We start from the raw sequence: 14,511 nt of genomic DNA, 5'->3' as shown, positions 1-14,511 counted from the left end.
GCACTTTCTTTAGATATCTCACATGCCTCACTTAGCTCTCATCACTGCAAAGATGGAAAAACCCTTTTCATGTGCCCAAGATTCCTGATCTGTGAAATAAGAGTAATAGCTGAACTAGTGAGAAGTGTAATTTCTCTTTTCTGTATCTTTTTGTCGCTGGGTCCTTAATCACAATAAGGCTTGCCTGGATGGGAAAGCTAGCCCAAGCCATACCACGCAGGGCTCAAGAAATGGAGCAAGACTCCCTTTTGTGAGACTGAGGTTTGGGGAATTTCTTTTACTTTCCTGCCTGCCCGGTATTGGAGAGTGAACCCCAAGGCCACTGCACAGAGCTGCATCCTCAGCTGTGTTTGGTTTGTATGGTTTTTGGACAGACTTCACTAAGTCTCTGACCGAGGATGGGCTCTAACTCTTCTACAACTCCCAGTGTCTTGAAATTAGAGGTACAAACCACGACAGCCAGCTGAGATTAGGGTTTTTGGTTATTATGTTCACTGTGGGTTTGTAAAGGCCTACCAAATGGGCATGTACCATCAAGCAATGAGTTATTTTTTCCAAACTCTGACCCTTGACACTCACTTCCAAAATGAAGAAGTGCAGCTATATCAAACAGGGACAGATGAAACAAACTGGAATCAGTCTTACTCACTTGAGGGTTGCATTTTATTTTACACACATTCTTTTGGTATTATCTTTACCATTATTTTATCCTTTTGGTAGCAGGGGGTGAGGGGGCAGTAGTGGGAATTAAAGTCAGAACCTTGTGCTCCCACGCAGGTGCTGTCACTGAGCTGTATCCTTGGCCCAACATCTCCTCCCCAACATGTTATCTTTAACTTTCCAAGGCACTGTCCTCAGATTGTCTCATTTTCAAAATAAGAAGCCTCTCAGTAGCAAACTTAATAAATTCACAAAGCAATATAGTAGCAGAAAAATAAGTAAAATTCCATGTTGTTCCCGTTAACTTTGAAATTGGAAGTACAGTATTAGAGAAGACAGTGCTTAAAATGTCAAACTTCTTGGAGCCATTACAATGAGGAATATTTTCCATCTATTTAAATGCCTGGTACACATAATCCATTTTCCCCCCTTTTATTTGCAGTACTAGAGATGGAACCCAGGGCCTTGTCATGTCTCTGAGCAACATAACTAGCACTGTACCAATATTTTTAAAAAATTTTTTATTATTTTGAAGATCATACAAAGCCAATTTAGACAATGTAGTGAAATTGGTACCGAACTTCACAGCAGATTAACGGGATAACAGTAATAGGTACCACAGTATATCTTTTATCTTCACAATAGTTGTTCTTTCAACCAGGTATAGCAAAATAAAATGAAATACAGAATGTTATAGAACTTATCAAAACAGTATTGAATAGAGCAATACCATTAATCAGAATAAAGCAAAACAGATGGTAAAAATATTTGCCTTCAAAGAGATGGTAGAAGGAAATCCCCCTTATTTGCTATATTGCATATGGTCAACCTCCCAAGAGATGCTCAGATCTCTGGCTCCCATTTGCTAATGGGGGTGGGAGGTGGGGTGTTTGATTCTCAGCCTGTGTGCAGATAGGCTCACTACCACTTAGCAGGGAGGCAAGAAGGTTGCTTGGTTTCCCAGCACCCTAAGTTCCAACATGGCGAGGGTCTCAGGAGTCACTGGTGGTTCTCCCCCTGGGGTGGCCACAGCCTGCCACACCACAGCTGCTTCCCAGGGAGGTGAGCTGGTTGCTTGGTTCCCCAGCACCCTAAGTTCTAACATGGCATTTACCAATTTTTTTTTTTTGTCTTTTTCCTTTTTTATCAGTACCGGGGATCGAACTCACGACTGCTTGCTTGCAAGGCAGGTGCTTATGCCGCTGAGCTAAATCCCCAGCCCCACCAATATTTTTTAAAGACAAGTTCTTATCAAATTTCCTAGGCTGGCTTGCCTCAAGCTTGCAGTCCTGCCCACCTTCCTAAGTAACTGGGATCACAGGTTTCTACCATTATACCATTGGCTATGGCGTCTTCTAACAAAATGTTAGATTTCTATATCAATGAGGGAGTCTAAAAGATTTTACCAGTGGATGACTGTTCAGAGAACCCTTTGGTCTAAACACCCTTTAGCTGTTTCAAAGTGCAAATTTATATTATCTTTAGTTTTCCTTACAATAGGACCTCTCATATACCAATCCATGTCAGTGTAAGGAAAGGTTAACTTTCAGAATTTACAGAGTATGTCTTTTACTGCTTTGCTCTTGATTTGTTATGTGCCAGGGATACAGAAACTACCTAATGTTTTTCACTGACTTATAAGGGTTATAGTCTTCATCATTTCTGGAGCTTTCCAAAACTGGCCTGAAGCCTAGAGGAATGAATATGGATGAAGACCTTGGTTGTTACTTGCATCTTGGTTGTTACTGTGTGTTTTTGATTAAGTTTCAGTTTAAGTACACTGGTCTCTTCAAGTTAACATATATATTAACCATGTGAAAGGTGAAGTTATAGAAATACTCAGGTTGGGCTGGGGATTTAGCTCAGTGGCATAAGCACCTGCTTTGCAAGCACAGTCGTGTTTGATCTCTGAAACTGATTTAAAAAAAATACTCAGGTTAAACAGGAAAATACATTTGATGTACAGAAGAGGTTGAATAAGATTAATCTGCACAGCATTTCATATCTTAAAGCATATTACACATTATCTAGTATGATCTTCCTAACACCTAATTTATAAAACAGAAAGAGGATAATGCCTACCTCTAGATAAGGAAATGCATGTTAGGGCAGTAAGACAGGGCTAGGATGCAGCTCAGTGGTAAATCTTTGACTAACATCCATGAGGTCCTGGGGATTGAACCTAAGACCTGAAAACACAGCTATGTCCCTTCCACTGCCCACCACCACCCCCTTGTATTCTGAGACATGATTTCACTAAGTCGCTAAGTTGCTCAGGGTGGAATTGAACTTGTGACTCCCCTGCCTCAGCATGTTAGTGACAGGATTACAGCGGCACCTACCACTTCTGATTCTGAGAACCTCACAAAATAAATAGAACAATTAGGCTTCTGCCTTCAAATCCAGGTTTGTTTAAAAAAAAAAAAAAAAAAAACTGGAGGTGGGGTGGGGTAAATGTGATTATATAGCTCAGGTTGGCCTGGAACTTTCATCAAACCTCTTGCCTCAGCTTCCTGAGCACTGTGATTATAGGTGTGTACCACCACACCTAGCTGCAATGCTTTTTCCTGAAACAGAAAACTGGCTTCAGGGCTGGGGATTTAGCTCAGCGGCATAAGTGCCTGCCTTGCAAGCAGGCAGTCCTGAGTTCGATCCCTGGTACCGATAAAAAGGAAAAAGACCAAAAAAACCCCACAAAAAACTGGCTTCAATTCTAACTTTGCTACAAACCTTGCTAAATAACATAGCTATAGGAAAAAAAATATGCAGAAGAAATCTATGTGATAGCAGGGCATAACAGCACTCTTCTGCAATCACAGCACTTGCGAGGCTGAGGCAGGACCACTACAAGCTTAAGGCCATCCTGAGTTCATTGTGAGTTGAAGACCAGCCTGAACTGCATATTGAAACCCTTTCTTGGGCCAGTGATTTAGCTCAGTGGCATAAGCACCTGCCTGGCAAGCACGAGGTGATGAGTTCAATTCCCAGTACCACAAAAAAAAAAAAAAAAGAAATCTTATCTCAAAAAACAAAACAAAAACAACAAAAAAAGAGAGAAATCTATGTATCTAAATGCCAAATGTGATTTTAAAAATAAATAGTAGTTTAGAATTTTCCCTCAAGCTGATAAAACAACTCAAGTAGAAGTAATATCTAATTCTCAAATAACTGTCATGGATGTTTTTGTGGTACTAGGGACTGAACTGAGAGCCTTTGTACTGAAATAAGTTGTTACATCCCCAGCCTTTTTTTATGTTTTGAGACAGGGCCTTGCTAAGGTACTAAACTGCCCAGGCTAGGCTCGGCTCAAACTTATGATTCTCCTGCCTCAGGTTCCCAAAAAATTAGGTTACAGGAATATCTACCTTGCCCAGCTCAAATGTAATAATTAAAAAAAAGAAAAAAAAGGCTTGGGTGGACTGAGGCAGGAGGGTCTGTGAAATTTAAAGAGATTCTATGTCTCTCACATACACACCCCAGGGTGATTTTTAAATATTTTAAAAGTTAGTTTTTGAATAAAACCCATTAGGAGAATTTAAGAGAGTTATTTTTAAAAGAGGAAGGTAGCAATAAAGTACTCAATAAATAGTAAAATATTCATTTAAAAATGGTATAGTAGTAGCTGGGAATGATGAATGCCTATAATCCCAGTTATTAGGAAAGTTGAAGCCAGAGGATCTGTTGAGCCCACAAATTTGAGACCAGCCTAGACAACAGGGAAAATGCCTTCTCAAGAAATAACCCCCCCCCCCCCATGGCTGGGGATTTAGCTCAGCGGCATAAGCACCTGCCTTGCAAGCAGGCAGTCGTGAGTTCGATCCCTGGTACCGATAAAAACGAAAAAGACCAAAAAAAAAAAAAAAAAAAGAAATAACCCCCCCCCCAAAAAAGAGAGAAATAAACCAATAAATAAAGTGGTACAGTATTAGATACAAACATCTCTCACTAGGAAAAAAATACTTTTTTCTGAAAGCAGTCCTACTCACTTCAGGTAAGTACAATGGCATTCGGTTTGTACAAAGGTAACAAGACTACAGTACTCCCTTCCTCATATAATTACATCTTCCTCTGATCACCAAACACCAGAAACTGAGAAAACACTTTTTACTCTTCTGTGTAATTCTTCTCCCTTGTACATACATCTGTATCGTTCAAAATGAGTGGAAGCAGAACGGTAAGGAAAAAGAACCGGAGAATGAAGTACAGTATTTCACCCTTCCTCACCAAATCCAATTGATCCTTGTACAACAGAGCTCTAAGTAATCTTCACACAGCCGATTCCTACTGGATGGAAGGTATGAGGGTATCAATCTGATTTTCTTTGGTCTAAATTCCATCAAAAGGAAAGAGTTCCACATCTGGTGCTTCATGGTCAAATTTCCTATTGCTAAGGAAACAATGATAAATGATTTCACTCTTCATCAAAAAATACTCTTGACAACTTTTGTAGATTAATTTAGGGAATTCTGAGGCAGGCAGGATGGTGCATGCCTGTATTCTGGGCACTCTGGGAGGCTGAGGCAAGATAACAAGTTACAGTCCAGCCTTGGCAACTCAGTGAGATCTTGTCTCAAAACAGTGCAAAGGCTCTGGATTCATGGGGTACAGAGAAAGAGAAAAAGAGAGACACACCTGCAATCCTAGCTCTCAGCATGCTAAGGTAAGAAGATCACCAAGTTGAGGTAAGCCTGGGCAACATTACGAATTCAAAGCCAGCCAGAACTATACAGTGAGACGCTGTCTCAATAAAGAAGGGGGGAGGGGGAGGAAAGGGAATATGAACTGTGAAAGGATATGCTTCATTTCCACTGGGGGAAAGAAAAGTGAGAGTAAAAAAATATACCATTTAGAGAACAGTCCTAGATACCTTACCTTTGCCTTTGCAAAGTGCTTTGAATTTGTAAAAAATTTGAAACATACTACTTGTTAGTTTTGAACTACTTGTGAAGTATGCAAGGAAAACAACTACTACTCTCATTTTTTTAGGAAGATGAATAAAATATTTCAAAACAATTAATGACTTGCCCAAAGTAAAAAGATTAGTAATTGGTTTTATTGAAACATGCCAGGTCTTTGTCTTATAGTCCGGTGATTACTTTGGCATTGCTAAGTGCTCAGGCAATGAAGATGAGATTACAGAGTTCAGCAGTGATTTGTCCAGTGGTTGACAGTAAAGTCTCCTCTTTGTCCTTTCATCGACTGGAAAGACAACAGTATCCAAGCCTGACAGGGGGACCTTGATAGTTTGAATTGTGTTCCACACGATCAGAGAAACTTCTCTAGTAACATATTATAGAAACGATCCCTCAAAGTATAGCCTTATGGTAAATGTCCTCAAATGATGATGAAAGTGTCGAAGTTTTGGTTACCGGCCTGTGGTGCTGCTGGGATGAAACTTTAGCAAACAATCTTCCCTCCTTCAATTATTTCAGGTATTCTGTCACAGTAACAGAAAGCTGACTAACACAGGATCAGTAGAAAGGAGGCTATTAATAACATATACCAGAATGTAACATTTATTAATATGAAACACTAAAGTAGTGATAGTACTAACAAAGGGAATATTCAAAACAAAGTCCTAAGGAAAAGAATTTTAGTGCTAATTTTAAATGATCAAAACCTTCCCATAGGAGTATATTCTTATAGGGCAATTCCAGAAAAGTCAAGGCGGCACTCTGAGATTTTTGTGAATCAGTTTAATATATGTCCATAGGTAGTTCATATGAATGCTTAAGTTACAAAATTAGCTGCCATCGTCCAAATGTGTGGGACTTTAAGAAAGCTTGTATTACTCAAGAGAGCTAAGCATATTAACTTTGATTTCTCAAATGTGTTTCATAGGTTTGTAAAACAACCCTAATTCTAGAATTATATTGCTTTAATTAATTGTGTTATTTTTTGTCACTATAGTAAGTTAGATTCATGAACTGTTAAAAATATTACATTTGCACCTCCTAGTTTACATATTTCTGCTGTAACCTAGAGAAAACCCATACGGAAAGTTCCCATGCAGCCACAAAGACAGCAGCACATGCTGTTTTCACAGCAACTCATTGTTATTGCTCAAATAGACTTGCACATAAAACATCAACAGTGAAAACCCCATCACCCCATACACACTAAAAAAGCCCAATGCTTTCCAATCCCCAGCAAAAATTACCTGGTACAAACAGTAATTTAAAAAACGCTTGCTTAGTAAGAAGCATTTATAAAATGCAGAGATTTGAACAAGACAAATGCTTGTGCAGTTAGATGGGTCTCTTCCCAAGAGTTTCTTCCTCAAAAGGCAGAAACAGCTCCTAATAGTTTAGGAAAGCTCACTTTTAAAATATTTATGCATATTTATGGCTACTTCATTGAAAGACCATACTCAGCCTCTACAGTAGAAAAACACACAGGGAGAAACAAAGGTACACAGCCCTCAAACAGAGAATACAGCTTCTCCATGAACATCCAGTAAGTTGCAGCAACCTAGAAGAAAAATGTGACCACACATACCAATGATCTGATTGCCAATCTGGATGAAGCAGTTAATTTGTCATGCATTTGTTGCTGAAGAAAAAGAAACATATAAGCACTTAACATATAGCATTCACAGTCATTAGCTCACAACTATCAGGTAAGAAGAAAAACTGCTCCTTTACTATCTAGCCCTAGTTTTCCATGTAGACAACAGTGTCCTAACAGCTACAGACCTTCCTATAATACTGTCATTATCCCCTCCCACCCATAAAACACACACTGTACTGTTTTGAGCCCTTGAAATTCCATCACCACATAGTGTTCTATATTTTACTTTTGCACAAGTTTAATGTACACACAGAAGAAAACACCAAGCAATGTTTATTGTGCAATTCCAGTAGTTATTTTTGGAATCATGGTTTAAAAGTCAATTTCCATTGTTGTTCAAAATGCCTAGTTTAAACAAAAAGCAACTACCTAATTATCTACCCATAACTTTAATGTTTTTCAAACACTAAAGTAATAAAAGCACTGCTGACTAATGTATAATTTAAAATATTTCAAAACTACACATTTTATATCACTTTTATAAAATAATCAAAATAATTTGATTATCTACAAGAAAATTATGGAAATACAGCCCTTTCAAATTTATCTACAACTTCTGTAAAACTTCGAACCAACAGCAGAATAGATAATGAAATATGATTTCCCAGGTGCCAAGAAGTGTGAAATTTATGATGAGATGGACTCAGTTTTTATTTTCCATGAACTGAGCTCACAAGTGGCGTTAGGACTCAGATCTCCGGGATTTTTCTACATGGCTTTCACTTTGATTTGTTTCATTTTCATTTGCTTTTTCTCCAGCTTCTTTTGCTCACGCCTTAAAGCAGCTTCCTAGGAGACAGGGAAAGAGAAAGAAAGAAAAAGTCTAAAATAAGTCATAACCCTAAGTTTAAAAAAAAATTCAAAAGCAGGATACTGCCTGTATTATTTAAAAAGTTAGGCTTGCTATATAAATAGCTTTTAACAATATCTATGAAATTGCTAGTAACTACACTGGTAAATAAAAATTACATTAACTTCAAATGAAGAACTCAATTTAAACTGAAACCAATTACTGTATTTAGCCAGACTCTATAATTCTGATTTGATTTTTCTTATACCTGGAAACACTGGCTCAACATTCATCATACTGTTGAAGTATGACAAGGGTTTGTACTTAAAGTTCACAAAACCTTCAGAGTCTTGTTTCATCACACCATTCACTCTAAATCTCTTTATATTTGTACAGACAAGCATACCTGAGAACAGTATTTTAATACAGAAAGTTCAACTGGGAATTTTTATTGTATTTGTATTTAGGAATTATGGGACCGGGGATGTAGCTCAGCAGCATAAGCACTTGCCTGGCAAATGCAAGGTTCTGAGTTCAATTTCCAGTACAAAAAAAGGAACTATGAGGTTATACAGAAGAGGAAGATGCTTCAGGTTGTTGTTATCAGCCATGACAAGTGGTTTACAGTCATCAGTGGAAACATTTAATTGAAACTTTTTTCAGAAATAATCTTAAACTTCATGTTTTTCTAAAGGAAATCTGGGTAGAAAAAAACCGATCAATACACTCCTCAAATGGTACAGGAGCAAGACAAGAAGAGGAAAAGGAGAAGTATGCAATATATACAGTTTTTCATAGTATAAACTCCTGGTTGTGGAACTACAGACTGTTAGGATCCCCCACTAAGTAACAAAGATTATCTAAATATACTGCTGTGTATCCTTAATGTTTATCCATTCACAGCTGTCTTATTGTGTAAGTAGCTTGAAAAACTGAAAGATCAGTATTAATGGCACTTTTATTGGAAAACACATTGTGAGTTTTGATTCTAAAAGCAGGAAATAACCTTTGTCCTCTGGCAGTGCTATTGCCTCCTAAGAGCCCGGGGGTATGAAAGTTATACTATTCTAGTGCAGTTATATAAAATGGTTAAGGTACTCTCTCATCATCCCTACCACTATCTCAACCATAGTAATTCCTCCTCAAGCCTCCCATATTATATCGTACATATACCCATGTATAAAACAACTGATACACAGAATACAGTATCATGGTTAGAAATACATTTATGTTAAATAAGTAGGGTGATGCATGCCTGTAATCAATCTCAGCAATTGGGAGGCTGAGGAGGAGAGTTGTGAGTTTAAGGTTAGCTCCAGGAGTTTAAGGCAGCTTGAACTATTTCATTAGCCACTTTCAAAAATAACAAACAACAACAAAAAAACTCCAAAATGGCCATGTGTAGTACACACCTATAGTCCCAGAACTTGGGAGGCTGAGGAAGGAGGATCACTGTAAGTTTGAGGCCAGCCTTGGCTACGTAATGAGTTCAAGGCCAGCCTAAACTACATAGTGAGACTGTTTAAAAAGTTTTTTTTATATGTATATAAATATATACGTATTTACCTACATATATACCTAAATATTTTTTATGAAGAAAATGATCCTAGTATATCTGCATATATGTTCATAAATATGTATGTATTTATATACCTAAATATTTTTATGAAGAAAATGATCCTAGTATATTTTCATATATGTTCGTAAATATGTATGCATTTATAGTAATTTATAATTGGTAGGTAGATAGAGACCAGGACTTTCTCGCAGGAAATAAAAGCAGCACAAATGTGAGAAGACATCATTTTCTTGAAAGACTGTCACATTTTTAACATTAAAAAGTTGTAGAAAAGTACTTTAACATGATTTCCATTATGAAAAGAGATATATACACTAGGCTCACAGATGGATCAGAGAGGGAAGGCTTGAAAAACTTATTATTTTTATTTTCACAAATGAAGGTTAATTTTAATTTCTGTGTACATCCTTTATATTTTTCAAGTTAAATATATAAGAAAACAAAACAAATGAAAAGCACTATTAGCAGGGACAAGGAGTTCATCTCATCTGTATGAATGAGGAATTCAACTGATCAATCCAGGCTTTCACTCAATGCTACATCTCCAGCTGTTTTTTAGTGTGTGTGTGTGTGTGTGTGTGTGTGTGTGTGTGTGTGTATGTGTGTAAGGGAGGGTCTAAATCATTAAACTGCCTAGGCTAGGGTTAAACCTGCAATATTCTTACCTCAGCAGGATTACAAGTGTGCACCACAGCACTCAGCTCCTGTGTAGATTCTTTATGTACATACATTAAAAAGTCATTTTCATTTATAAAGACTGCATAAGCAAAGTTAAATTTTTAGGAGAAAACTGCCCATTAACTAACCCAAACCAGATTTAAAAAAAAAAAAATCACAAGAGCGAAGAGGCATCACTTTGGCACTTCACCCAACAGCATCAATGATGCTACTGGCAAAGATGCTACTGTGGTGCCACATAGCTGCTCATGTTTTCATATTTTCTTGCCAGCAGGTCTTTTCTCTAACAAATTTTTTTTCTACTGGATATTATTATTCAAATTAACAACTTTGAGAACTCTGTGTGTGTATGTTTTTTTTTTCCATTTTTTGAGACAGGGTCTCACTACAGGCTAGCCTTGAACTCAGTGACCCTCCTGCCTCAGCTCTCCAGTGCCTGAACTACAAGCCACCACACCCAACTGTGCTCCTCTATTTTGACTAGCATTTACAAGTTATACTGTATTGTATCATATTCTTTTTATTTTTTGCATTTACAGAAACTCAGAAATTCTCCAAAACTGATATATGCAGCACTGAAGGGGAACAAACCAAAAGCTACACACCCAAATTACGCAGTACTTATCAAGAAAGTAAACAAAATGGATCAATAACATTTGGCAAGCTCACAGAAGATATAAGAAAACAGATACTGAGCCAAGTGAGCATTCAGCAAGTCTGTAAAGGGCGCTAATAAAAAACTAGCAGATTTTAACAAAACAGTGCCAAATATGAATGACAAACATAAAAAACAGGGGCTGGGGGTTTAGCTCAGCGGCATAAGCGCCTGCCTTGAAAGCAGGCAGTCGTGAGTTCGATCCCCGGTACCGATAAAAAGGAAAAAGACAAAACAAAACAAAACATAAAAAACAATTTAGAGCCCATAAAAAAGCTTTCAAATAGAAATTCAGGAGGTTTAAAAATTCTATTGAAAGAATGGGCAGCAGAAGTGACCATTGTGAGGACAGAGTATGAGAATTAAAAGACAGAGCTGCAGGAACCAATTAATTAAATACATTTTTCTTCCTCTTTTTTTTTTTTTTTCCTGTCTTTTTTAAACACTGGGTCTTGCTTGCAGTTCAGGTTGGTCTTGAAGTCACCCTGCAGCCCAGGCTGGCCTCAAATACCCAGCAATCCTCCTGCCTCAGCCTCCTGAGTGCTGAGATTACAAGCATGAACCACCATGCCTGGCAAAATAGCTTAAAAAAACCAAGAGAAAGTGAAAAATGGATCCACCAGCTCCTAGATGACACAAAGATAAATCTAAGGTTAACTGGAATTAATGAAAAACCAGAAGACAGCACAAATGGCATTAAAAAACCTGTTTAATGAAGTAACAGCAGAAAAATTTCCAAATAAGGGAAAAGCATTTAAACATTCAGATAAGGCATATGGAACTCCATAGCCATGATCAGAAAAGAACTTCTCCACAACACCTTAGTCAAAATCTCTTATCTCCAATACAAGAACAGGATCTTAAAAAGCAGCTAGAGAAAGCAAGGAATCACTTATAAGGGTAAGCCTATTATAAATACAGGAGACTTCTCAATACAAACCTCAAAGGGCAGGAGAACTTTGAATGAAATGTGTTTTGTTTTGTTTTGTCTTCTTGAGACAAGGTCTCACTATGTAGTCAGGCTGACCTTGGGCTCACTTTGCAGCCCAGGCTGGTTCTCAAACTTGCAATGATCCTCTTGCTTCAGCCTCCCAAGTACTGGGATTATAGGAGCATACCACCACAACTGGCTTGAATGAAATGTTTTAAGCCCTAAAAGAAAACAATTTCCAACCTAGGCTGATTTATTCTGCAAACCTATGTTTGAAAATTGATGAACTTCAAGATATTCGTTACCACCAAAAATTTCAAGTTCTCTAAAAAATTCCAGAATAACCTAGAAAGAGACAATGAGTCCAACAATGACAAAAGGTCTACTAGAATAACTAAACCAGGTAGAGTGAGTTGTTAAGTATAAGGGAAAGATACAGAATCAGCAACAGGAAAATAATACAGTGACAGGAATAAGTCAATACTATCAGTAATGACAATGTAAAAGGTCTCAATTTTCCAATCAAAAGATACAGACTGGCAGAATGGCTCAAGAAACAAAATCCAATGGTATGATATACAAAAAACACACTTAACACAAAACAAAACTATAAGGGGAAAAAAAAAGACAGGAAACATGATTCCATTCAACAGAAACCTGAAAAAAGGCAAGTGTGGTTATCCTATATTGAGACAAAGTAAACTTTAAGCCAAAACTGATCAAGAGGCAAAAGATGGTCATTACATACTGGTTAAGGGACTGATACATCAGAAAGAGATAACAATTATAAACATATATGCAATGAACAAATGATACATCCAACTTTATAAGACAAGTACTACTGGATATCAAAGATGAGATAAATATAACTACAATTACAGTGGGGGACCTCAATATGCCGCTATCAAAAAAAGGTCAGCCAGACAAAATAATCAACAGATATCAGAGTTGAATATAACCTTTGTACAACTGTTAGTAGATATCTACCAAGTGTTCCACCAAATGACGAAGAATACACATTCTTCTCAGCAGCACGTAGAACTCTCTCCAAAAGAGACCACATACTAGCCAACAAAACAAGCTTACATAAATGTAAAAGAACTAAAATTATACCATCATATTACCAGATCATAGCACAATGAAACTAGAAATCAGTGACAAAGGAAACACAGAAATTATGCACATGTATAGAAACTAAACAATATGAGCCAGCGATATAGCTCAGTGATAAATCACCTGCCTAGGAGTGCAAGGTATTGAGTTCGATTTCCTGTACAAATAACAAAAAAATATACTATTAAATAAACAATGAACTAAAGAAGAAATCAAGGAAGAAATGAGACAGTTTGTAGAACTAAACAATAATGCAGTTCAACATACCAGTTTATGGAACACAACTCAAAGCTCTCCTGGAAGGAAATTTATAACTGTAAATAACATATTGCAAAAACAGCCAAACTAATTTGAGGTCCTAGAAAAACAATCCAAATCTAAAGCCAGCAGAAGCAAGAACATTAAAAAGATCAGAGCAAAAAAATCAATGAGATTGAGGGGAGAAAAGTACAAAAAAACCAAAAAACCAAAAAACCAATGAATCAAAGAATCGGTTCTTTGAAAGAAAAAAATATACAAATCCTTGGCAATCTAACCAAAAAACAAACAAACAAAACTCAGAAAAGTCTCACATCAATGCAATTAGAAATAACAAAGGTAGCCAGGCATGGTGGTACACGCCAGTAACCTCAGCACTTGGGAGGTTAAGCCAAGAGGATTGCAGTTGAGTTCTAGGTCTGCCTGGGCTCAGTAGTGGGTTCATAGCAAGACTGTTTAAAAAAAAAAAAAAAAAAACCTAAGACTACAACAGATACTGCTGAAATAAAAGATGATTATCAATAACTTCACAAACCTCTACATCAGTAAACTGCAAAAATAAAACAAAGGAAAAATTCCTAGATACAATTGCATTACCAAAACTGAACCAACAAGTTTAAAAACCCAAATAATTCAATAGCAGGCAACGAAACAGATGCAGTAAATAAAAAAACCTACCAATTAAGAAAAGGGCAGGTCCTAATGGATTCACTGCTGAATCCTACAAAAACTTCAGAGAAGATCTAACACCAATACCCAAGCTTTTTAATGAAACTGAAAGAAGAGTACTCCCAAAGTCATTTCTGGACATTATTATTATCCTGATTCCAAAACCAGAAAAGGATCCAGTCAATCAGAACTACAGATCAATCTCTTTGATAAATATAGATGTAAAATTTCTTAACGAGATACTGGCAAACAGAATGCAATGAATCATCAAAAAGATTGTACATCATGACAAAGTAGTCTTTATCCCAGAAATGCAAGCATGGTTCAATATATGCAAACCAGTAAATACTGGCTAACACATCATATAAACAGAAGCAAGAACAAAAATCACATGATCATCTCAATGGATGTAAAAAAACCTTTGACAAAACATATACTTTTATAATAAAAACACTGAAGAAAAGAGTTATAAAAGGATCTTAATCTAATAAATCATTTATGACAAACCTACTCTCAACATCATATTAAATGGGGAAAAGCTGAAATTTTCTAAAATCTGGTTCCCTTTCACCATTCCTATTCAACATAGTACTTAAAACATTAGGAAG

At 36.9% G+C, this 14,511-nt stretch overlaps 1 protein-coding gene across 2 annotated transcripts in view; it reads right to left on the bottom strand.

Moving 5' to 3' along the window:
- Positions 1-5,691: 5,691 nt before the first annotated feature.
- The window catches only part of Ccdc47 (coiled-coil domain containing 47), a 29,026-nt gene continuing 20,206 nt past the window's right edge, over positions 5,692-14,511 (bottom strand). For both annotated transcript variants that reach the window (XM_003465925.5, XM_063242623.1), the window contains exon 13: positions 5,692-8,019. In XM_003465925.5, coding sequence (XP_003465973.1) covers positions 7,939-8,019 — 81 coding nt within the window. In that variant the 3' untranslated portion in view covers positions 5,692-7,938. The remainder of the gene's footprint in view (positions 8,020-14,511) is intronic.

The sequence above is a fragment of the Cavia porcellus genome, unplaced genomic scaffold, assembly GCF_034190915.1.
Source record: "Cavia porcellus strain 051 isolate PalLab524CR breed Dunkin Hartley unplaced genomic scaffold, mCavPor4.1 scaffold_32, whole genome shotgun sequence".
In the NCBI taxonomy this organism is placed as follows: Eukaryota; Metazoa; Chordata; class Mammalia; order Rodentia; family Caviidae; genus Cavia; species Cavia porcellus.
This window is presented reverse-complemented; position numbering and strand designations above follow the sequence as displayed.